Below are 24,015 nucleotides of genomic sequence, written 5' to 3'. Positions count from 1 at the left end.
CCTTTCTGGAGAAGGAGTTTCTCTCGAAAGAAGTGAGTGGGAGGAAAGTAGAACTTGATGAGGTAACTGTACCTGCTCCCTTACTGGAAAGTAGTTCATCACAGAAAACTGTTTCAGTGACACCTACACCAGTTGGAGAGGAAGCCAATGATAATGATCATGAAACTTCAGATCAAGATACTGCTGAACCTCATAGATCAACCAGAGTAAGATCCGCACCAGAGTGGTACGGTAATCCTATTCTGGAAGTCATGATACTGGATCATGATGAACCTACGAACTATGAAGAAGCGATGGTGAGCCAAGATTCCGCAAAGTGGCTTGAAGCCATGAAATCTGAGATGGGATCCATGTATGAGAACAAAGTATGGACTTTGGTTGACTTGCCTGATGATCGGCAAGCAATTGAGAATAACTGGATCTTCAAGAAGAAGACTGATGCTGATGGTAATGTTACTGTCTACAAAGCTAGACTTGTCGAAAAAGGTTTTTGACAAAGTTCAAGGTGTTGAATACAATGAGATTTTCTTACTCGTATCGATGCTTAAAAGTCTGTCCGAATCATGTTAGCAATTGCCACATTTTATGATTATGAAATTTGGCAGATGGATGTCAAAACTGCATTCCTGAATGGATTTCTGGAAGAAGAGTTGTATATGATGCAACCGGAAGGTTTCGTCGATCCAAAGGGAGCTAACAAAGTGTGCAAGCTCCAGCGATCCATTTATGGACTGGTGCAAGAATCTCGGAGTTGGAATATACGCTTTGATAAGTTGATCAAAGCATATAGTTTTTGTACAGACTTACGGTGAAGCCTGTATTTACAAGAAAGTGAGTGGGAGCACTACAACATTTCTGATAAGTATATGTGAATGACATATTGTTGATCGGAAATAATGTAGAATTATTCTGTAAAGCATAAAGAAGTGTTTGAAAGGAGTTTTTCAAAGAAAGACTTCGGTGAAGCTGCTTACACATTGAGCTTCAAGATCTATAGAGATAGATCAAGACGCTTGATAAGTTTTTTCAATGAGTACATACCTTGACAAGATTTTGAAGTAGTTCAAAATGGAACAGTCAAAGAAAAGTTTCTTGCCTGTGTTACAAGGTGTGAAGTTGAGTAAGACTCAAAGCCCGACCACGGCAGAAGATAGAAAGAGAATGAAAGTCATTCCCTATGCCTCAGTCATAGGTTCTATAAAGTATGCCATGCTGTGTACCAGATCTATTGTATACCTTACACTAATTGGCATGGGAAAACAATAGTGATCTAGGAGTAGATCACTGGACAGCGGTCAAAATTATCCTTAGTGGAATAAGGATATGTTTCTCAATTATGGAGGTGGAAAGAAGGTTCGCCGTAAAGGGTTACGTCGATACAAGTTTTGACACAGATCTGGATGACTCTAAGTCTCGATCTAGATACATATTTAAAGTGGGAGCAATTAGCTAGAGTAGCTCCGTGCAGAGCATTGTTGACATAAATATTTGCAAAATACTTACGGATCTGAATGTGACAGACCCGTTGACTAAGATTCTCTCACAAGCAAAACATGATCGCACCTTAGTACTCCTTGGGTGTTAATCACATAGCAATGTGAACTAGATGACTGAATCTAGTAAAACCCTTTGGGTGTTGATCACATATCGATGTGAACTATGGGTATTAATCACATGGTGATGTGAACTATTGCTGTTAAATCACATGGCAGTGTAATCTAGATTATTGACTCTAGTGCAAGTGGGAGACTGAAGGAAATATGCCCTAGAGGCAATAATAAAATTATTATTTATTTCCTTATAATCATGATAAATGTTTATTATTCATGCTAGAATTGTATTTACCGGAAACATAATACATGTGTGAATACATAGACAAACAAAGTGTCACTAGTATGCCTCTACTTGACTAGCTCGTTAATCAAAGATGGTTATGTTTCCTAACCATGAACAATGAGTTGTTATTTGATTAACGAGGTCACATCATTAGCAGAATGATCTGATTGACATGACCCATTCCATTAGCTTAGCACCCGATCGTTTAGTATGTTGCTATTGCTTTCTTCATGACTTATACATGTTCCTATGACTATGAGATTATGCAACTCCCGTTTACCGGAGGAACACTTTGGGTACTACCAAACATCACAACGTAACTGGGTGATTATAAAGGAGTACTACAGGTGTCTCCAATGGTCGATGTTGGGTTGGCGTATTTCGAGATTAGGATTTGTCACTCCGATTGTCGGAGAGGTATCTCCGGGCCCTCTCGGTAATACACATCACATAAGCCTTGCAAGCATTACAACTAATATGTTAGTTGTGAGATGATGTATTACGGAACGAGTAAAGAGACTTGCCGGTAACGAGATTGAACTGGGTATTGGATACCGACGATCGAATCTCGGGCAAGTAACATACCGATGACAAAGGGAACAACGTATGTTGTTATGCGGTCTGACCGATAAAGATCTTCGTAGAATATGTAGGAGCCAATATGGGCATCCAGGTCCCGCTATTGGTTATTGACCAGAGACGTGTCTCGGTCATGTCTACATTGTTCTCGAACCCGTAGGGTCCGCACGCTTAAGGTTACGATGACAGTTATATTATGAGTTTATACATTTTGATGTACCGAAGGTTGTTCGGAGTCCCGGATGTGATCACGGACATGACGAGGAGTCTCGAAATGGTCGAGACGTAAAGATTGATATATTGGAAGCCTATATTTGGATATCGGAAGTGTTCCGGGTGAAATCGGGATTTTACCGGAATACCGGGAGGGTTACCGGAACCCCCCGGGAGCTATTTGGGCCATAGTGGGCCTTAGTGGAAAAGAGAAGGGGCTGCCCTAGTTGGGCTGCGCGCCTCCCCCTTCCCCTAGTCCTATTAGGACTAGGAGAGGTGGCCGGCCCCCTCCTCCTCTTTTCCCCTCCGAGGAATCCTAGTTGGACTAGGATTGGAGGGGGAATCCTACTCCCAGAGGGAGTAGGACTCTCCTGCGCCTCCCCCCCTTGGCCGGCCAGCCTCCCCTCCTCTCCTCCTTTATATACGGAGGCAGGGGCACCTCTAAACACACAAGTTGACACAAGTTGATCCACGTGATCGATTCCTTAGCCGTGTGCGGTGCCCCCTGCCACCATATTCCTCGATAATACTGTAGCGGAGTTTAGGCGAAGCCCTGCTGCTGTAGTTCATCAAGATCGTCACCACGCCGTCGTGCTGACGAAACTCTTCCCCGACACTTTGCTGGATCGGAGTCCGGGGATCGTCATCGAGCTGAACGTGTGCTCGAACTCGGAGGTGCCGTAGTTTCGGTGCTTGATCGGTTGGATCGTGAAGACGTACGACTACTTCCTCTACGTCGTGTCATCGCTTCCGCAGTCGGTCTGCGTTGGGTACGTAGACAACACTCTCCTCTCGTTGCTATGCATCACATGATCCTGTGTGCGCGTAGGAAAATTTTGAAATTACTACGAAACCCAACAGCTTCACCCAATCTAATCCCAATCCCAGCAGATAGTAACCCAGTTCATGTTGACACAACACCATCTCCACCACAGAGCTCCCAAACAAGAGCAGTTAGTAAGGCAGCTCCAGTGCCCAAAGGGCCAGTATTACCACGGCGAACCCCAACTCCACCAGTTAGTACGCCTATTCATGTGGAGGAAGCACAACCATCCAGTCCTAGTTTAGCATCTATCGCATTTGATGCTGTAAAATTCTATGTGCGTATCTTCCCATCTTGGAAATATTATATCGAAGATGAAGGAAAATGCCAGTTGCAGGTGTTTGTCTAGGAGTTATGTGTAAGTAATGTTATTCATGGCAATTAGTTTGCTTTGTCCCATACATCCTACCTCCACGATGGTTATAATACAACAATTTTTCCCATTTTTCTCTATAGAGAAGGAACGATTTAGAAACTCAGGATGAGGTAACATGTGCTAATACCTCTGCTATCTTCAAGAATGCTTGGTGGCAGTATCAGAATTACCTAAAGAAAACGTACTTCACACGCAAATAAACTCATCAAATTCCCTTACGTTCTCCTGAGACACATTTGTTGGACGATGACTGGGAACGCCTTGTTCTGTACTGGTCCCGAACCAAGAATGTGGTAAGGTCTATGAGCTCATTTTCTATTTTTAAGTACTGTATTCTTGTGTCTTACTGTACTCTGTTCATGTAGAACAAGTGCTTAAACCTGAAGAACAACTGTTCTAATTTAAGATTCCATTGCTATCGTGCATACTGTTTTGCTCTTGTATCACTGTATTTACTCATACAAACTTATTTTTAAATTGAAGGATCCAATCGAAACTCCAATGGCACAGCAGGTATATTCACGCATGTTTCTTTAACAGGTTTTCTCTTATCAATAGCTCTGTTGATTTCAATTTCAATTGTGTATACAGTTGACTTCTCATATCATGCACATTACTAGCATCACAACAGAGCCAATAGTATTGTTGTACATGTAGACCCGTGGTACCCATCTGAAATCTTGTTGCGCCGTGTAGTTTCCCACGCTTTGTATTCTTTCACTGCTGCTTTGTCTTGAACTGATATGATTTGAACCGTGTCTCTATTTTGATTTGGCAAGACAATGCAGTGACCATAGGACATAGATATATGTTTGTTTGATGCTTTTATTATGTACTAGTACTTGGCAATAGAAGACTTGGTAGTTTAATCCTGTCCACCTTACTAATGAACTGGTTCACCGAAATGAGTTTCATATACTAGTACATGCTAAAGCTGTTATGTGTCTGCTTGTTTCTTCTTTTAGAATGCTGACAGAATATTGGGGGAGAGTGCCTTATTAAGGAATGGTAAAGGAAGTAATGCAGATAAGGTTCAGGATAGTGAGACATCCTTGTTGGTCTCCAACAAAGCTGATAAAACAGCTAAGGAAGACTATCTTGAAGACAGTGAGACAACCCCAAAGTCCCGTCTTGGTTTAGTGTTCGAGTTAATGGCCACTACCGCTTGCACAAGCTATTCAAACTCACTATCTGAATAAGTTCGGTTTCTTGAGTCTCAACTAGAAGCTGAAAGACATCAATCAACTCTGCTGCGACAAGAAGTGGAAGGACTGCGGAAGTCCCTGGAGCATTCAGATGCATACTTTCTGGTGTAACAGCAAGCGTTGGAGGATTTTAGCGCCAAACAGGACAAAGCTAATAAGCTTGCTAATCTTATTGCCAGCATGGTGGATACCCAGGATAACGTTTTTTGAGCTCTTCTGAAGTTGTTTCAGTTATGCTCTTGTTTTGTTGCCACGTTTATTTGCACTGGTGGCCAATTTTGACGGCCAGTGTATGTAATATGTCGCTTTGTTCCCTATATTTGCATTGGTGGCGAACTTTGATGCCCAGTGGATGTAATATGTGTAATAGCGGTAATAGGCTAGCGTTAGTTGCCTGCTTATTTATTTCTTTATTGTCTTGTTTAGTTGTTTGCTTGTAGTCATTGTAGTTCTTTTTCCGCGTTTTTCTAGTGGCCACAATAACCTATTTTTGGTAACTAGGCCACAATAATCATGGCAACACATGCACTGTTGTAACCATGGGCCTTCTGTGGGCCGTATGATCCATGGGCCTTCTACGGGCCGTAGGATCCATTGGTCTTCTATACGGGTCATAGGATCCATGGGCCTTCTACGGGCCGTAGGATCGATGGGCCTTCTACGGGCCGTAGGATCCATGGGATTTCTACGGGCCGTATGATCCATGGGCCTTTTGTGGGCCATAGGATCCATTGGTATTCTACGGGCCATAGGATCCATGGGCCTTCTACGGGGCGTATAATCATTTCGCCAATCATGGGTCGTACTATTCGTGGACCATAACGGGCCGTTAATAGGCCGTATTTGATAACTCTATGAAAACAGCCCAACGGTTTTTTTTGACATGAAAATAGTCCAACGGGTTAACGGGCCACAAACGGGCCGACTGTAACCACGGGCTGAATTTGGCCCACAAGCAGAAAATGACAGTAACAGGTCGTAAGTAACCGAATGCTGGAAATGAGCCCAAGAATAAATGGGCCTGAGAAGGCCGAAAGATAACATGGGCTGGAAATGGCCTAATGGAATAATGGGTCGTTAATGGGTATAAAGTGATACACTATTCATTACGGGCCAGTTTCACCACGAGCCGTTAATGGGCCAAGAGTTACAAAGGGCCTCATATGGGCCGAAAGACGTCATGGGCCATACATGGGCCGTAAGTGAAAACATGCTGGAATCATATTGGACGGCCTAGATGACGCTACCTGGCCTAATTTGGATAGGTCGTAACGGGCCCTGGGTTAGCGGGCTGTAAATGGGCTATATGCGAACATGTCGTTAACAGGCTTTCCGTGGGCCGGCCCGCCACCTTTTGACCAAGTCAAACGAGCCGACCTTTTCATAGGAATGGGCCTCTATTGGGCCGTGCCATGTGTCGACGTATCATAGGCACCTTCGATCCAATGAGTGGATGACATCTGTCCCAACGGTGAGCCGACACGTGTTCCCTCCAGCCAATGATTATTTTACACATGGAAAATCCCCATTGGTCAGGGATGTTAACGGGTTATCGGATCCAAAACTGGACCCGATAGCTTAACGGCGAGCCGCTACGGTGGATGCCACTTGTCGGTCACCATTGACGAAAGCACTTCTATGACGCGCGATTTATCGTCATGGAAGTGGACACTTCCGTGATGATAATTTTGGTAGTGTCATGGAACACTTTGATTCTGTCATAAAATCGTCATGGATGTACATGCATGACAGAAACCGTGACCTACTGTGACAAACACGTATCATCGCGGAAGTGTATTTTTTTGTAGTGCATATCCCGACGGCCACCATGATGAGGAGGGAGTAGTCCACCCCCCGGGCTGATGGTTTGTACAACTAGCTATGTGTTTAATCTCCCTCTCTCTCTCTCTCGTCTTCTTGATTTGGCACGATCTTGATGTATCGTGAGCTTTGTTTATATAGTTGGATCATATGGTGTTTTCCCCTTTCTATCTTGTTGTGATGAATTGAGTTTTCCCTTCGAGATTTCATTATTATCGGATTGAATACTTTTATGGATTTGAGAGCACTTGATGTATGTCTTGCTATGAATACCCGTGGTGATAATGGGGTATCATATTGATTCACTTGATATGTTTTGGCACTCAACTCGCGGATTCTCGATGTGACATTGGGGTAATCTATGCATAGGGGTTGATGCACGTTCTCGTCCTTATTTCTCTGGTAGAAATCTTGGGGCACTCTTTGAGGTTCTTTGTGTTGGATTGAGTATTATGAATCTGAAATTGTTTGATGCATATCGTATAATCAACTCACGGATACTCACGGTGACATTGGAGTATCTAGGTGATATTAGAGTTGGTTGATGTGTATCATATGGTGTTATTTTAGTACGAAGTCTTAGATAGATAGGAAAGGATAACTTGGTGTTATTTTAGTACGAACTCTCGGATAGATCGATCAGAAATGATAACTTTGAGGTGGTTTCATACCCTACAAACAATTTCGTCTATTGTTCTCCGCTAGATAGGAACTTTGGAGTGATTCTTCATCGCACGTTGAGGGATGGTTATATGATCCAATTTATATTAGCATTGTTGAGAGATTGCACTAGCGAAAGTATGGACCCTAGGCCTCATTGTCAAGCATTGCAATACCGTTTGTGCTCCATTTTACCATTTGCTACCTTGCTATTTTTTATTGTTACTATTACAAAAATCATTATCTACTATCCATATTATACTTGTATACCATCTCTTCGCCGAACTAGTGCACCTATACAATTTACCATTGTATTTGGTGTGTTGGGGACACAAGTGACTCTTTGTTATTTGGTTGCAGGGTTATTTGAGAGAGACCATCTTCATCCTATGCCTCCCACAGATTGATAAACCTTAGGTCATCCACTCGAGGAAAAATTGCTACTGTCCTACAAAACTCTGCGCTTGGAGGCCCAACACGAGTCTACAAGAATAAAGTTACGTAGTAGACATCACTCCAACTTACTGATTGGTCCACAGAAAAATACCACCATGCTCAAGTTCCGGTGTAAAAAAAGAGTAGCCATCCTTTGTCCATTTGCTGAATCACATACCACATCCAAAAAGTGTACATTGTAAGTACTAAACAGAGCAGCAAGCCAACTCCAACTACAAATTTAACTGAACATAGCATGAGCATAACTGAACTATAAATGTTCAACCATACAAAACTGAACTGTACCACTAAAAAAATCAGTTAATTGCAAAAATGTGCATTGAGCAAAATTCAGTTAACTAACCGCAAAAACTAAACTTATATCATTAATGAACTACAAAAGTTCCTGCAATTCTCCTTCATGACCATTAGCATAACTGAATTACAGTACCAGGCGTAACTGCATGACCATGAGCATAACTGAAACTGCACAACAAACATCATTAAGCATAACTGAACTGCAGAAGTTCAGAAAATAAGCACTAATTTGCCTCCGAAAAAATCATCTTCAAGAGCACAAAAGAGCTTCATTTAAGCACCCACACCCATTGGAGACTATATTCACCGAAGAACCCTAGGCCTAAACCCCTACTTTATCAACCGAAACAACTACTTTATCACCCAAAACCCTAGCCTAAAATCGTCGCTCAAAACCCTAGCTTTACAGCCGAACGGGCGTAAGAAGAAGGTAGACGACGAACATAGCAGAGCAGAGGTGGGCAGAAGACTCACAATAGTCGGGTGGGAAGATGCCGAACGGGCGGACGAGATGAGCGGAAGGAGGTGCCTCCATACCACTAGTGAACTCCGGTGACGGCGACGATGCCGTGGTGGCTGACGCCATCAATTGATCGCTGTGGCTGTCGCCCCGACATGACACTACCTAGCTGGCCGCCCTTGAACGAATGGATGCGAACAGATATTGAAACAAATTTAATTCAGGTGCAGTGTGTTGCGACTTGAATTCAGAAAAAGGCAGGGGTTATGTGCAAAAGTGCAGAGGACGATCGGCTCGACCACCTGGGCGCCACTTGTCTCGCTCAGATTGGGCTAGGACCAAATCATCACATCTGGTGCAAGTTTGAGATGGTGGTGCACTTTTGCAACTATTGGACTAAATCATTACATTCTCGACAAGTTCTAGACTTGGGGTGCTTTCAATTATTCTTCTTAGTATGGAGCCGGAGGTTTCTACCCCGTTGATCGAAAAAGATATATTCCCTATTTTTCGATGAATTAAAAAACCTCGATTAAATTGCACGTTGGATCGTAAAGAAAAGGAGATTTAAATAATGGCAAATAATTTATGAAGATTAAAGATAATTTCCCTATATTCTGATCAATTCGGAAACTTGATTAAATTACACTTTGCATAGTAAAGAAAAGGGAAACGTTTAAAGTCGGCGCACCGGTTGAAATTTCCGCCGGTCTCCCCGTCACGCTCGCTCTCTCGCATACAGCAGCCACATGCAAAGTTGGGGCCACCAAGAGTCCACGTCTCCTTTTTATCCTTATCACTTCCCAGCTCCATACAGCCACTCGTTTGCATCTCGTCTTCCACCGCACGAACGAGATCTCATCTCATCTATTCTCCCCCTTTCTGCTCGGTGGCTACGGGAAGCCATGCCACTACTGTGCCACCCTGTCTCGTTCAACACCGGCGATGTAGTCATCGTCACGCTCCTATCCAGCCGTGCCGCGGACCACTCGGAGTGCCGGAGGTGCTGGGGACCCGGGCGGCGTGCTGCGACGGGCAGCGAGAGGTGTTGGACCTCCAGCGGACGAGCTGTGACGGGCTTCTCCGCCGTCTATTGGCAGCTTCGGCCCCAGCTGCAACCGTCTGCATCCGGTGCTGGAACCAGCGAGTCCCGGTGCTACCATCGGCTGCAGTGATGCGGGAACCAGCTCGACGACAAGCTGCAACTCGGCTGCGTCGAGTGCTAGAACCAGCGATCTCCGGTGCTACTACGGCAACGTCGGGTGCTGGAACCAGCTTTATTTTTTGCTGGAACCTGCTACCTTTTTGCTACATGTCTTTTTTTTTGCTTCATGTGATTTGCTGGAACCGGACGTGCCTCGCACCGCCGACGTCCTTTTTTTGCTGGAACTAGCTTTATATTTTGCTGGAACTTGCTACATTTTTTGCTACATCGACTTCTTCATTTTGGTGGTGATGGGTGGTGTTTTTGCTACAACCGCGACTATAAAAGTTACAACCGGTGAGCTTTTTTGCTACAATGGCGACGAGATGGCGGCACCGGCGAGCTATTTTTGCTGGAACCACACACTCTTTTTGCTACGACCGACAATTTTTTCGCTGCTACTGCGAGTTAGTACTTTTTTCTGCGAGCTTGTTGTCGGCGTGTTACGACCGGCGACCGACGCCATCGGAGCTGTGGCCGTCCCCATGGGGACCTGCAATCGCTGGCGCACGCTGCTACATGGACGACGATGAGAAACGCAGGAGGCGGCAGCAGCGACACCGACCTGCTGGGACGACGACCGCCGGCGGCGAGGGCAGCGACCGGCGGCGGGGCGGCAACAGGCGAGACGCGCCGGGCGGTGCTTTGAGGCCCCGGGCGCGTCGCTAGTCCATGGCGGCGCGGTGGAAGCTTTTTTTTTCTTCTGAAAAGGAGATGACATCTGATGGAGGGAGGGGAGAGAATCGTGTGGCTACGTGACGTTTGATCGGACGATGCCGGTGCGACCGGCCCAAATTTCGGCCGGCGCACCGGCGCCTATCACTCGCCTAAAGAAAAAGAGATTAAAATTACATGTTTCCGACTCATATTTTTTTACAGGTTGTCATCATACTATGCTGTAAGTCTCTACTCCTAATGGAGCAGCTGGTAGTCTCGCTTCCAGGTTTTTTTTCGTCCCACCACTTTCGTCCAGTTTTTTTCGTAGGTTAACCGTCGTAGATTTTTTTCGATGCTGGTTTCTTATTCACCGGTTTATTTACCCCTCAGCTCTTTCCTTGCAAATCAGCACTTTCCAAACGTGCACGCAATCACGGATCTAAATTTACTAACTTATTCAAATCAACCGATACCTTCCATTATTGCAAATTTTTTAGGAAACAAATAATAGATTTTAAGGAAACAAATAAAAGATTTTAAAGACGCATCATACTTTACTAACAATCACTAAAAATCAAATCTAAATTAATTAACCTTACCTTAAATCACTCAATCACTTTAATTAGAAAACATTTTCTTTCCTAACTGCACCCCGCTTAGTGTGCACATAACAATCCGAAGTAATTAGAGTCACATGATTGAATCCATTTATTTAGAGCGACATGATTGAATTCATTTATAACAATAATCCTCACCAAAAGTGCGTTTAGCAATTTTAGAGGGCGGACCAAAACTCTGCCATCCGCTCACCCACGTTTGTTTAGGTACAGGAAAAAATGGCATAATATATGGAAACAACACGACCGGGGCGGCGGCGCAATCTTCGGGGATAGGGGATTGGAGGAGAAGGATTGGCCTGGCAGCATGACCGGGGTGCTTCCCCGCGGCCGCGGCCGTCCTCGCGATGCCACCTACCCGAAATTAATGCTGCTCCCTGCCGTCAGCCGAGGCGACGCCGCCTGCCCTCCTACCCACGGTCCGCTGCTGCGTGCGGCTAAGGCGGGAGGAGTAGCGACGGGGTCGAGGTCCTTCATGCGTTCCGGGATGGAGGCCATGATTTCATCGAGGTCGTTGCTGCCTCCTACACTAAGGGTGTGTCGCTGAGATTGAGGCGAGCATGAGGAGCTGTGGCCACCGCCATGGTCACCCCATCGCAGGGGATGGAGCACGCCGCTGGCCTACAACTTGTGGAAATCACTGTTTCTCTTCAGGTCGCGTGGTGACCGGATCTTGCCGATGTGTCCCTCCCCGACGACCTCCTCTTTGCCCGGTTGGCCCGCATGGATCTCGCCATTGCTGCCCTCAACTTCTCTGCCTCGAGCTCGACGGTCAGCCACCATGGATCCCCCAGCTGGAGGGTCACGTGAACCAGCCGTCCTCCCATGCTGCAGCGGCGAGAATGTGACATGGCTCTCCGTGCACGAATAGTGGAGTTCAGTCAAGTACTTATATACTTGGCCTCTACTGCTGATCCATGTACATGGAGAAGAACAGACAACCGCTCATTCATACTTCGTTCCACTCCTTTGCGCTACATTACTGGAGGTGACATTTTCCTATCTCTCTATGTTGTAACAAGCCTGCTGCCTGCATAGTTAATGGATTTTTTATTTAAATTTATCGCTGCTTAGTGCTTTGTTGCAATTGTTCACCCAAGATTCTTATATATAATCTGAGCGTATGTAGGCATACTTAGCTTTGCTATTCCATTTTTCTGGCGCATAGAAATAAGAGTATTGTCCAGGTTAGGTATTCAATTGAGTATGGTATTTGGATTGCTATCAGAATGTCTTTTCTATGCATGTGATTTCTCACATCTGGTTATAATATTTGTGAAGACGTGCATTGCACGTGCACTTGGAAGCGGGCCCGTGGCCCGCGCTGGACGGCGCCGACGCCGACCCGAGCCACCTCGTCCGCGTATTCTTGGAGCTTTGGCTGGTCGATTTTCATGAAATTAATTCCCTCAGTTCTGGTGGCAAATATAATACACATAATCCATATTGTTATGCATTAGCGTGTATGTGTGAAATAGATGGATTATGGTCCCGTACCCAATAAGATGGATATGTGTGTGTGTTAGAGAGAGAGGGAGAGGGGGATAGAGAGTGAGGAAGAGGAAGGGAGAGTGTGTGTCTGTGTGTGTGAGGATTTGATGGTAAAAAAGGTCGCCAATGTCGTAATATTGAACTCTTAAAGTTAATGTGGCCCCGTTGCAACGCACGGGCATTCTTCTAGTACCTCGTAGGCGATGAGAAAGCCAATTGCCAATCTTCAACTAGGATCAAGTGTGTCGCTATTCAAATGGCCACGGAGCCCCTCCGGATCTCGATAAATCTCGAAAATTTTGAGAAGGATGGCGCCCCGGGTCTCTCTCCGGTCCACGCACGCGCTCGGCCCCCGCCGGCAGCCACTTGCGAGCCGCGACGCGGAGCGCGTGGGTCCCACCGGCTGGACAGATTTGGGCCCATGTGGCGGATGATGGGCTTCCCGTCCGCGTCCAGTTCCTTCCCCCGCTCCCCCCCAGTCTCACTCCCCACTCTCCTGTTCCGCGGCCCCGACCCAGCGCTCCCCTCCCCCCTCTCGCCCCGCCTCGCCGCCGGCGACGAGCTCCAGCTCAGGTTGCCTTTTCCCACGGTCGGCGGCGGAGGAGGCGGGCGGCAGAGTACATGGAGCCCATGAGCGTGGACAGCAGCGGCTGCGGCGGCCTGGACGCGCAGATCGAGCAGCTCTTGCAGTGCCGCCCGCTCGCCGAGCAAGAGGTGAGATTTCCGCACGCTTCTGTCCGCCGTTCCATCTGGCTTTCTCGCTCGCTCCCTCGCCGGCGCCGCCGCCGGATCTGGCGAATGCTCGTTTTGATCTGTTATCGAGGGGGCCGCCTCTAGGGTTTTTTGACAGCTGGGCTGCTGGTTCGAGGCCCTGGATTCGGAGCGTGATCCGGTGATTTCGATGCTGTTTGTTATGCTGGACGGTTTGGAGGATGATAGATATGACGTCTAGCTTGCGCCTGTCCAAGGGTCGTTTTTGAATCATTCTGCTGCCGTGCTTCAGATTTGGTCTCTCGGGATAGATCTCCTGTAATAGTTGCTTTAAAGTAGCGTCAAAGTAGGAGTTTTTGCAAGCTCCTATTGTCTCCAGTGCCATATCAGTAGGGAAAACGCCATCTTTAGGGGCAAGTGCATCTTCCTCAAAAAAGAATGAAGGGTCAAGTGCATCACCTGTAGGATGTCGTTCGTATACATTTGGGTCGATGTGGATAGTGTGTGAGTTGTTGGTCAGAAACAGGAATATTTGATGCCCACAAACATTTATAGAGTTTATTTCTCACATTCCTGGAATCAGACTTGTGTCCTTACAGCCCCACATGTGCAGGTTAAAGCACTATGCGAGAAGGCTAAGGAGATATTGATGGAGGAAAGCAATGTGCAGGTATTACATACCATCAGTTCTCATCTCACTTGTGCAGTGTATCTTTTATACACGCGTTGGGTATCTTTATAGCTGGTTCCAAAGGTTGTTTGAGCTTATTATACTGTCTTGGATCTTGGCACTGCCTAAGCAACAGCATCGTCATTGTATTGTTCAGATAGCTGTTTCCTTTATTCAGTCCTATGTGCCGAGGGCATTCTGATCAATAATTTGCTTTCAATTATATCCTGTTCTTTGGTGGTTTTTGTTCAACCCATAAACTGGCAATTGCTGATGCTAAAATAAACATAGTAATTTAAGGTCTTCTTCTGCCCCGCCCATTTCATCTGCTTAATTGTTAGCTCTTATGTATATCATGAAATGGCAAAGTTCCATTCTGACACCTCAACACTGCATTCTTACAAACATCATCTAAAATTATCTACATGTATGGTGATAAGGTACACTTGCAGATAAGCATTGGCTTTAAGCTGTTGCATTTTCTTTGTTTTGCAGCCAGTCAAAAGCCCAGTGACAATCTGCGGTGATATTCACGGACAATTCCATGATCTTGTTGAGCTTTTCCGGATTGGCGGGAAGGTACTACTGTTGTTAGCTGATCTTTATTCGTTCCTACCCTGCACCCTGCTTTAACACAATGCATTTTACATTACATCTCCGAATGGCTGACCTTTTTTCCTGTTGTTTTCAGTGTCCAGATACTAATTATTTGTTTATGGGGGATTATGTGGATCGTGGATACTACTCCGTTGAGACTGTTTCTGTAAGAATCAATCTACTTGTGGATACTATTCTATTCTTTCCAATGATACCATGTTCGGATTCATGTTATATGTACTTAATGATATTTCTTATCCAGCTCTTGGTAGCACTGAAGGTTCGCCACCCACATCGGATTACAATCCTCCGCGGAAACCATGAGAGTCGGCAGGTACTATAGATATTATCTTCCCAATGCTTATGTGTTGATGTTTGTAGCTCAATAGCTGTCATTATCTCAGTTTGAATGGAAAATGGAGCAGGCTTCTCTGTTCGAATCTTACATCTTCTGTTTTATGCATATTTTGCTTTATTATAACTTTGATGTTGTTTTGTCATGTATTTTTCTTCTCAAACTGAAAGTATGTTTCCACAATGGTTGCAGATCACACAAGTATATGGATTCTACGATGAATGCCTACGAAAGTGAGTTCACTTAATCTTATTCCAGTTCTAGCCTGTTCTATATGTACTTAATCTTATGGTTGCAGCTGTGCTAGAAAATCTGTGCTTGTTCAATCTGATCTTAGTGCTCTTTTAACATAATTGTCTTATTCTCATATATAGTTGTGCCACTTGTGTTGATGTATGTGAATCTAGTTGGCATCATCTATTCATGTGTCTTTTATACCTGCATTTGTAAAGATTCCTTAGATTAGTATTGACGATGTGTTGATTGCATACACATGACTTGTGAAACTAGTTGTATGATCTTTTCTTCTGATGGTGCTCTATCACCATGCTTAGGAGCTGCATATGCTTTGAGAAAATTTGAATAATTACATGTTATTGTTATGTAGTATATAAAGTTACAAACTCTTTAGTCCAATATAAGTTGATTACGGAGAACATTTTTACTATATGTGATAGTAATCATAGTATTGCTGTCTTAGCAATATCATTTATGTTCTCTTTCTTTCTAACCAGGTACGGCAATGCAAATGTATGGAAGATATTCACAGATCTTTTTGATTATTTCCCATTAACAGCCCTGGTTTGTACTCTGAATCTTAGACCTCCTCTCTTTTCTTTGGGTTATTCTGCATTTTTCTAAGATGCATGCAGCCTTATTGTGCGGATTGTTTTTTTTTTGTGTTAAATTATATGGATGTCCAGTTTTGTTGGCGTCTGTATGATAGTTATGTTTCATGCCTTGCCCACTTTGGACTCGGTAGCTGAGAACATATCCATGGACCGTGGCTAATGTCTTCACCTCGTATGAGTGTGACAATCCATAAATTCTTTACTTAAAAAGGAGCGAAACACAATCTTGGATGATTCTCACCTTAACTGTTAGTTGATTTTAGCTGTTTTGCTCTTTCTAGTGCTGGTAGGTCTTGACTCTTGAGATACCCAGTTGTATGAATGGACTATTAAACACTGAACTTGTTCATTGATAGGTTGATAATATACTCATTGTTTTTATGCTATATGTATGATAAAATAGCTGCCCTCCACGCTTCTTATTATCAAATAAGGTTTTCTTGCATTTTTCTCCACCCTTCTGATTATCACATAAGGTTTTCTTGCATTTTTCTCAGTATTTTGTGTTCAGGGCCTATATTGATATTTTGTTTACATTCTTGAAGGTGGAATCTGAAATTTTCTGCCTGCATGGTGGTTTATCTCCATCGATTGAGAATCTTGATAGTGTGCGTAGCTTGGATCGTGTCCAAGAGGTTCCACATGAGGGTCCTATGTGTGATCTTTTATGGTCTGATCCGGACGATCGATGTGGTTGGGGCATTTCTCCTCGTGGTGCTGGCTACACATTTGGGCAGGTACTACTGTAGTACTGTGTTCCTTTTACAAGCACTATTTGCGGATTTGCTGAGTTGTACTTTGTTCATTCTTCTTTTTTTGCAGGACATATCTGAGCAGTTCAATCACACCAACAATCTCAAACTTGTTGCTCGGGCTCATCAGTTAGTTATGGAGGGATATAACTGGGCTCATGTAAGCTGGTTGGACTTTAGATACTTCATCTGCTGATTTCTTTTGCAAGCAATATGTTATGATTATTCGCTGTTCATATACAGGAACAAAAAGTTGTTACCATATTCAGTGCTCCAAACTATTGTTACCGATGTGGCAACATGGCATCCATTTTGGAAGTTGATGACTGCAACGCTCACACCTTTATTCAGGTGATCACGAGTTCACTTCATTTTTACATGATGATACTTTCTCTTTGTTATTTGGTCCATGGCTGTGGCATCATCCAGCTAGGCACGAAATGCAGATCAGTCATATATATGCACCCATTTTACTGTAAAGCTACTGAAACTTCAAATAGAAATGTTAATGTTTTACTTCAATTGTTTTTTAGAAGACAATATACTGAAATAGGTTCCTCATGTTGTGCCTTTTTTATCGCTTGATACTTATCAAGCTGGTTTCCCCCCTATTGCTGCAGTTTGAGCCAGCCCCTCGGAGAGGTGAGCCAGATGTGACAAGGAGAACACCTGATTATTTCCTTTGAGTAAACTGGCTGCACCATTTCTCAGCTTGTATTGCGATAGTCCGCACCGATCAGTGAGATTCTGCTGGATCCAAATCTGCACATGAGCCAACAAACAATAACAAAGGGGTGTACCAAAGCCCTGTGTAAAATTGGCCCCCCATTGGTCAATCCCAAAAGACTGCTGCCATCCTGAAACAAAAGAAGCTTCATGCAGCCACCTGCTGAGTCCCAGGTGAAGAAAGGGCCATCCATGCACCCTCTCCCTCTATACTTTGGCAATTTCATAGAGGCATGGCATTTTACATTGGCAAAGACTGAACTCCTATATGTAGCTTAAGCTTGTATTACTAGGCTTGTAATCTGTATTATCAACGTTAAGATACAGTTAATTAAATCATATTTCAGTATTTCCAAAGCTTTGTTTTCCCACAAATACACTATAAGAAATTGCATGCAGAGGTGAAGAAGTATTTTCTGTTGTTTAGGACAAACAGGTCTATAATGCAGAATCAATCTGACAGAATGTCATAAACCTTAGTTAAGTTGCTGCTAACACAGAACCAAACGGTGTTTCTTAAGTGGATCATGTGCTTAGGCACTTGATACAATCTAACACTAGTGTACACGCCGCGGCGCATTTTGGTGTTCGGTTTTACGGCGGTGGGTTCACACTGTGGAGGTGGCGGCGAGCACTGTGGAGGAGGGTGGCGTTTCCGTGGCGATGCCCCTCCCTTTCATGACGTGCTTCCTGAGCCCTGGGATGTGGACGTTGGTGATGTAGTCTGTCCAGTCGATGCTCCTCACGTTGAAGTGGAATGCCGCCTTTTCCTCTGCCGACATCTCCGCCATGAGCCCCTCCGTGTTGCCATTGTCGAACCTGCATACACCGTCCATCGCCGGCGACGCGTGGTAGCAGCTTTGAGCAAACAAAACATATAAATGACATGCCATGGGTGGGAGAGAGAAAGATGACCTGCCGGTGTAGAAAGTGTAGGGCTGGTAGATGCTGCCGAGGTGGATGGTCTGCTCGACGGACTTGGCGCAGAGCTCCTGGAGGCGCTGCGAGAGGCGCTCGTCGGCGGGGATGCCGGCCCTGGCGCTCCGGAGCAGCGCGTCCGTCTCGACGTAGCTGGCGAACTGCTCCATGGTGTCGAAGAGGCGCATGGGCGGCACGGCGATGGGCTGCCCCGCCGCGTCGCTGTAGGGGCTCCTCGTGAAGTGCTGGAACAGGAACCGGCTCAGGTCGCCGAACACCAGCGGGTTCACCGTCGACGACGCCACGTGGTACACGTGCATTCCCCCCTCCGCCGCCCGGCCGTGCTTCGCCATCGTCGCCAGCGTCGCGTTCACCACCATGTCCGCCGGAACCTTGCCAAAGGACACAACAAGAAAAGCCATTAGCGTCTGCAAGATCAGCTCCATGGCCTCACTACTGCATTTGCTCAGAGAATGTGTAACTGATTACCACGTCTAGAACGCCGGCCGGATCGGCGAGGAATCCACTCAGCTGGCCTTTGCCGTAGTAGAGGACAACAGGGTCCATCATCCTGGTCGAGCAAATCAATTCGCCAATGGAAATCAGAAACAGAATGTTGATGAACTCTGCAAGATCGTACCACATTCTACACTCACGTACGTACCTGTTCCCTTCCATCCAGCCCGGGAAGGGGTCTCTCCAGGTGCTCTCGATCACGCTGGGCCTGATGGTGACCACGGGGATCTCCCCTCGCATGCTGTTGATCACCATCTCCCCCATGGCCTTGGTGAACACGTAGGTGTCCTGCCACCCATGGAGCTTCGCTCTACAGGAGTAACCAGCACGTTCAGCAAATCAACCTAATGTCGCACCTTCAGACCGAGACCAAGGAGGTCATGGCAAGAAATGTATGCATTGCTTACCTCTCTAGCCCTAGATCCTTCATCTCTTGAGAGAACGAAGCCGAGTCATCATCGGCGCGCCTACTCGAATCGAAGGCCAGCTTGATCTCCGCCTCGATGTCCAGCACGGCGTTCTTGTGCTGCTCCGAAGAATCCGAGGATCCAGCTGACCCTTTTCCAATGGTGTCTCCCAACCGAAACGGCTTCTCCAGCACGACACCCTGCCTCTGCCCGTTCACATACGCTGCGATCATGCATGGTTATTATGTCATGCAACACAACCGTTGGAAACCCCCCCAAAGGGAAAAATTCCAAGTAAACATCGCTTTCACGCGGAAAGGGTTCATTTGGCAGATGGCATGAGCCTGACCTGTGGACACTTGCAGGAAGAGCTTCAGCCTTCGAAACCGATGCGCGAAACTCATTATCCGGAACGGCCCCACGGTGTTGATGTCCATGGCGACATCATACCTGGTTGAATATTCAGATGTAAAATTCTGTTTCACACGATGGAGTGACTGAATCTTGGAGCAATGCAAAAACTCTAGCTAGAAGACAAGTGCACGTATATATTATAGAAGGACGAACCTCTCGTCGAAGGTGGTATTGGCGGCGGAGTTGACGATGATGTCCACCCGCTCCGCGATCTCATCGGCCAGCTCGGGGGCAATGCCGATGTTGGTCTCCCTGACGTCGCCAACTACGGGGACAAGCTTTGTCGCTATGAAACCTTGGTAGTCTTTGCCGTGGATCTCCTGCAGGCGCTTGAACAGCTCCGTGTCCACCACCTGCACGAATGCCGCGCACGGGAAAATGGAAAAGAATATCATCGTTTGGATGAAGATCAAAACTGGTAGGGTTAGGGTATGGTTAGTTAGTAGTCATACCTCATTTTGCAGTCTCTGCAATGCCGTCTCGCTGTCCTTGGCCTTGATCAGCACGTATATCTTGCCCACGTCAGGGTTCGTCCTCAAGATTTTCTCGATCAGAACTGACACGGTAGATAAATAAATTCGAAACGAAATCGAGCACGAAAATGGCAGCGATAATCAAGTGGAGGCAGAGAGAACTATGAAGATGGCGACATAAACGTACCTTTTGCTAGGAAGCCAGTCCCGCCGGTGATGAGGAAGTTCTTGCCGCCAAGGAACTCCTGGATCCCGAGCCCGTCAGCGTGATCGTGACCACCCGCCTCCCGCGCCGAACCGGGCCCGGAGCTCTTGCCGTGCACCGGCAAGGAAGGCGGCCGTGACCCACCCGACGAGCCGCCCAGGTACCCGTTGGCGATGCCGCACGACAAGCCGCCGTCGGCGGCAGTGCGCCTCCTCGACGACGACGACGACGACAATGCAACCACGCTCCTCCCGTGGCCGCCGACGCCGCCGGCGAAGCCCGGGCGCCTCGCGGCGGCGACGGCGCGGGAGAGGTTCACGCACGAGCTCCCCATGGCGCCAAGGAGGGAGGTCACCGTCGTCAGGTACGGGCTAGGTACGTACAGAGGGTAAACGATCGATGTTGCTGCGGTGTAGAACCGGAGGAGATGGCGAGTAGGTGGGCGGTGCGCCGGGTTAAAAACCAGCTACTTCCTGCCTGCTAATCACCAGGCGAGTAAGTCACCTACAAAGCTCTGGGATGGAGGAGCTGATCGGCAGGGGCCGGGGTGGAGGGAGGCTGCGAAGAAGTTGCATGCATGGGGCTCGCTAGCTCGCTCGATCAGGAAGCTAGCTATCGAAATGATCTTTTTTGCCGCCGGCCGGGCAGACAAATATGGCGCGCCGGCAATTTATACCGCCGTGCCGTGGGAAGAACACGGAAAGAGTCTGGCCCCCGAAGTCTTTTGCCTAACTCGTGCGTGGCCGCCTTGGGGCAGGGCGCGCATGCAAAGTTCGTGCGCGCATGCTCTTCTTGGAAACGCAGTCCTACTGTAGCATAGCGTCCGTGCAAATAAGTGCAGCCCGAACTAGTACTGTAGCTTTTGACGGCGGAATGAATGGGCCACTTAAGGAGAAAATGAAATCGCATCAACCTCATCCGGCCTAATCAAGGTACATGCCAATGACATTAGAAACACATTGGGAAAACCAAGGAGGAAATGAAGTGGCATGTGTGGGTGTTTTTATTTGAAACCATTTGGGTAAAACTTATAAGGGAAAATGGGTTTTTAACCCAAGCTAATGAAGACCAGGAAATGCTTTTTAAGAATCGTCAAATCTATCAGACTAACTAAACATGCTTTTAGGTCAAATATACATGCATTGAGATGGAGCATAATGCAGCAGTTAGAGCAACTCCATCGCGCCGACACAAACGGACGTGCGTTTTGTCCGCTTTTTATCCGTTTGGTCGGCTTGTTCACCCCTTTTGGTGTTTGGATCGGCCGTGCGCCCAACGCGCGGACGCATTTTCGTCCTCAAGGCCGGCCCGCGATCATTTTTTTAGCTCTTTTTGCAAACATATGAAAATTTGGTCTTGGTTCACGTAATTCAAACAAAATATAAATATCTCATAGTTTCACAACCAAATGAAATCTCATAGTTTACAAGCCAAAAAAATTTAATTATCAAATACATAAAAAAAATAGCCGATACATCTATAAGTTGCCAATGTGAGCCCACATATACTCAACCAAATCATTTTGCAGTTGAATATGAGTTTCTCAATCACGCATTTGATAATGAAATTCGGTTAACTGTGCAAATGTTGTCACTCCTCCATGCTCGACCACAATATTTTCACCCTGAAACTGAAACTCTTGGTCGTAGATACGTTCCGGCCGCTCATCCTCTACGACCATATTGTGCATGATCACGCAAGCAGTCATCACCTCCCACAAGTGCTCCAAGTTCTAGCAGGATACCGAACGATGCCCATCGAGATTGAAGAACACCAAAGGCATGCTCCACATCCTTCCTAGCACTCTCTTGCTCTTGGGCAAATCTCTTCCTCTTCTCTCCTATAGGTTAGGGATTGTCTTTGCAAGAGTAGTCCACTGAGGATAGGTACTGTCGGCTAGGTAATATCCTTTGTTATAGTGGTGGCCATTGATCTCAACATTGACCTCCAGGCAGTTTCCTTCTGCAAGCCTTGCAAACACCAAAGAGCGTTGAAGCACGTTGATATCGTTGTGAGATTCGGCCATGCCGAAGAAAGAGTGTCAAATCCAGAGATCTTGTGAAGCCACGACCTCAAGTATGATAGTGCAAGCTTTGACATGGCCCCTATACTGCCCTTGCTAAGCAGAAGGACAGTTCTTCCAGTCCCAGTGCATACAATCTATGCTACCAAGCATCCCCGGAAAGCCCCTACGGACATTGATCGCCAACAACGGGCTGTATCTGCACCATTTGGCTCTCTCAAGTGCTCCGGGCCAAACACTGCTATCACAGCCTTGCAGAACCTATACATGGAGTCTAGGCACGTGGACTTGCTCATTCAGACATTCTCATTAATGAGATACCGAAAAATCTGTATGCAAGCATCGGAATAGTTGCAGTGCATTTCTGATAAGAGGAGAAGTCAATCTTTCCTAGGGCATCCTCCTTACACTCAAAATACTTATCGTATGCTACCACTCCCTCTCGGATATAGTTGAACAAGCCATACGAAAACGGCGCTAGAATAGGTTGTGTTTGAAGAGCGGGTAGGGGGACTCGAAGTAGTCCTGCCAGAGTAGGCAATGGCCGCTGCTCCCTCAGTTGCAATTGAACGCCGGAGTGTGCCCCGGGATCGAGCCCCTAAACATGGGCCGCTGCCTACTAAGGTGGCCATGGACGACCCATACATCAGCCACAAGCTCCTCATCGTCGGATGAAGAATCATCAAAGTCGTAAATGAAATTGTGAAAAAAGAACTCGTCGACGGAGTCCATTTATACCTTGCAGGCAAACCGTCGAACAACTTGCGGGCGTCGTGGAAGAAGCTGGTCGATGAAGAGCCTCGGGCCTCTCCTGGACCAGCTAGAAGGCTTGTCGGTGTCCAGCAGGCATGGCGGAGCCGGACGCTGCGCATGGGTGCTGCGGGCAGGGGGTGGCGGCGGCGACATCGTGATGTTGCGGTGGCGGTGGTAGCAGCGATGTTGGAAGGTGACGTGCTGCGGGGGGAGGTATGTGGGTGTGGACGGCTAGCATGTGCACCGGAACTGGGCGCCGGCGGCGATGGGTGGGGCGGCCGGGTTTGCTGGCTGTCGCTGGGAGGACGATGAAATTGCCAATGTGCCACCGACTGGTGGGCCAGGGGAGGACAAGGGCGGCGTCGCGCACATCACACGCCTGAAATGGGTCGTGCGTGGACAAAAAATGAACGCTCATCCATTTGGGTCGCTGCGTTGGGCCGTCTTTTGTGTCTGTTTCGATCCAAATGAACACGCACAGACAATTTGGGTCGGCGCGTTGGAGTTGCTTTTATAGTGCACATGGATGTAGCTAGGGGATGGACAAGGTGGTCCATGGTCATCCTAGAAATTCCTCGAAGCCTATATATGGCGCACAAAATATTTTTAATGTAATTAAATTCATATTAATATTTTCAATGTTGGTCCACACTGACCCCTTGGGTTGGCTATATCCCTAAGGTGCCATTTGTCCCCGGGGATAAACTCCAAAATGATCATGCGTTGTCGGCACGTATGGCAACCCGTGGAACATATTTATCGTGGGCAATGAAAACATGTCCTAGTAGAACAGGAGGAGATTCTCAGGGCTCAAGAGCTTTGTTGCTCGGTTGCCTTGGCCTGTTTCCGCGGCTAGCACGAGGGGGATGAGGCGCCAGAAGCAAGAAGGGAGCAAAGGCATCTCGCGGTGCGCCAAGGCAACAACCATCGCCATATACAGAGATGTACT

The 24,015-nt window shown here is 46.6% G+C and overlaps 2 protein-coding genes across 4 annotated transcripts; one reads left to right on the top strand and one right to left on the bottom strand.

The window, feature by feature from the left end:
- The first annotated feature begins 13,156 nt into the window (after window positions 1-13,156).
- Window positions 13,157-17,706, top strand: LOC119291534 (serine/threonine-protein phosphatase PP2A-4 catalytic subunit). Of its 2 annotated transcripts, XM_037570308.1 has the most exons (11): window positions 13,158-13,409; window positions 14,020-14,076; window positions 14,572-14,655; window positions 14,768-14,839; window positions 14,936-15,007; window positions 15,221-15,261; window positions 15,763-15,829; window positions 16,425-16,616; window positions 16,702-16,791; window positions 16,875-16,982; window positions 17,252-17,706. In XM_037570308.1, exons 1-11 carry the CDS (start codon window positions 13,317-13,319, stop codon window positions 17,315-17,317), a joined length of 942 nt encoding a protein of 313 aa, XP_037426205.1. In that variant the 5' UTR covers window positions 13,158-13,316; the 3' UTR covers window positions 17,318-17,706. The 2 variants fall into 2 exon arrangements, with proteins under 2 accessions (XP_037426204.1, XP_037426205.1); XM_037570307.1 differs by having other exon boundaries at window positions 13,157-13,409; window positions 14,768-15,007.
- Window positions 17,685-20,949, bottom strand: LOC119291533 (fatty acyl-CoA reductase 2, chloroplastic-like). Of its 2 annotated transcripts, XM_037570306.1 has the most exons (9): window positions 20,273-20,948; window positions 20,065-20,168; window positions 19,766-19,965; window positions 19,548-19,648; window positions 19,199-19,421; window positions 18,940-19,101; window positions 18,765-18,846; window positions 18,273-18,667; window positions 17,685-18,176 (listed from the first exon to the last, which is right to left on the bottom strand). In XM_037570306.1, the coding sequence occupies exons 1-9, from the start codon at window positions 20,622-20,624 to the stop codon at window positions 17,966-17,968; spliced, it is 1,830 nt and encodes a 609-aa protein (XP_037426203.1). In that variant the 5' UTR covers window positions 20,625-20,948; the 3' UTR covers window positions 17,685-17,965. The 2 variants fall into 2 exon arrangements, with proteins under 2 accessions (XP_037426203.1, XP_037426202.1); XM_037570305.1 differs by having other exon boundaries at window positions 17,685-18,667; window positions 20,273-20,949.
- Window positions 20,950-24,015: the final 3,066 nt, after the last annotated feature.

This window comes from Triticum dicoccoides, chromosome 4B (genome assembly GCF_002162155.2).
Source record: "Triticum dicoccoides isolate Atlit2015 ecotype Zavitan chromosome 4B, WEW_v2.0, whole genome shotgun sequence".
In the NCBI taxonomy this organism is placed as follows: domain Eukaryota; kingdom Viridiplantae; phylum Streptophyta; class Magnoliopsida; order Poales; family Poaceae; genus Triticum; species Triticum dicoccoides.
The sequence above is the reverse complement of the archived record's forward strand: the minus strand, read 5'-3'. Positions and strand labels throughout refer to the sequence as shown.

Coding starts and splice junctions, on each gene's coding strand:
- LOC119291534 (XM_037570307.1), top strand. CDS start 13,317: ATGGAGCCCATGAGCGTGGACAGCAGCGGCTGCGGCGGCCTGGACGCG. Junction 14,656..14,767: donor TTTTCCGGATTGGCGGGAAG/GTACTACTGTTG, acceptor TGTTGTTTTCAG/TGTCCAGATACTAATTATTT. Junction 16,792..16,874: donor AGGGATATAACTGGGCTCAT/GTAAGCTGGTTG, acceptor GTTCATATACAG/GAACAAAAAGTTGTTACCAT.
- LOC119291533 (XM_037570305.1), bottom strand. CDS start 20,624: ATGGGGAGCTCGTGCGTGAACCTCTCCCGCGCCGTCGCCGCCGCGAGG. Junction 20,169..20,272: donor GACTGGCTTCCTAGCAAAAG/GTACGTTTATGT, acceptor CTACCGTGTCAG/TTCTGATCGAGAAAATCTTG. Junction 18,847..18,939: donor GGCTGGATGGAAGGGAACAG/GTACGTACGTGA, acceptor TTGCTCGACCAG/GATGATGGACCCTGTTGTCC.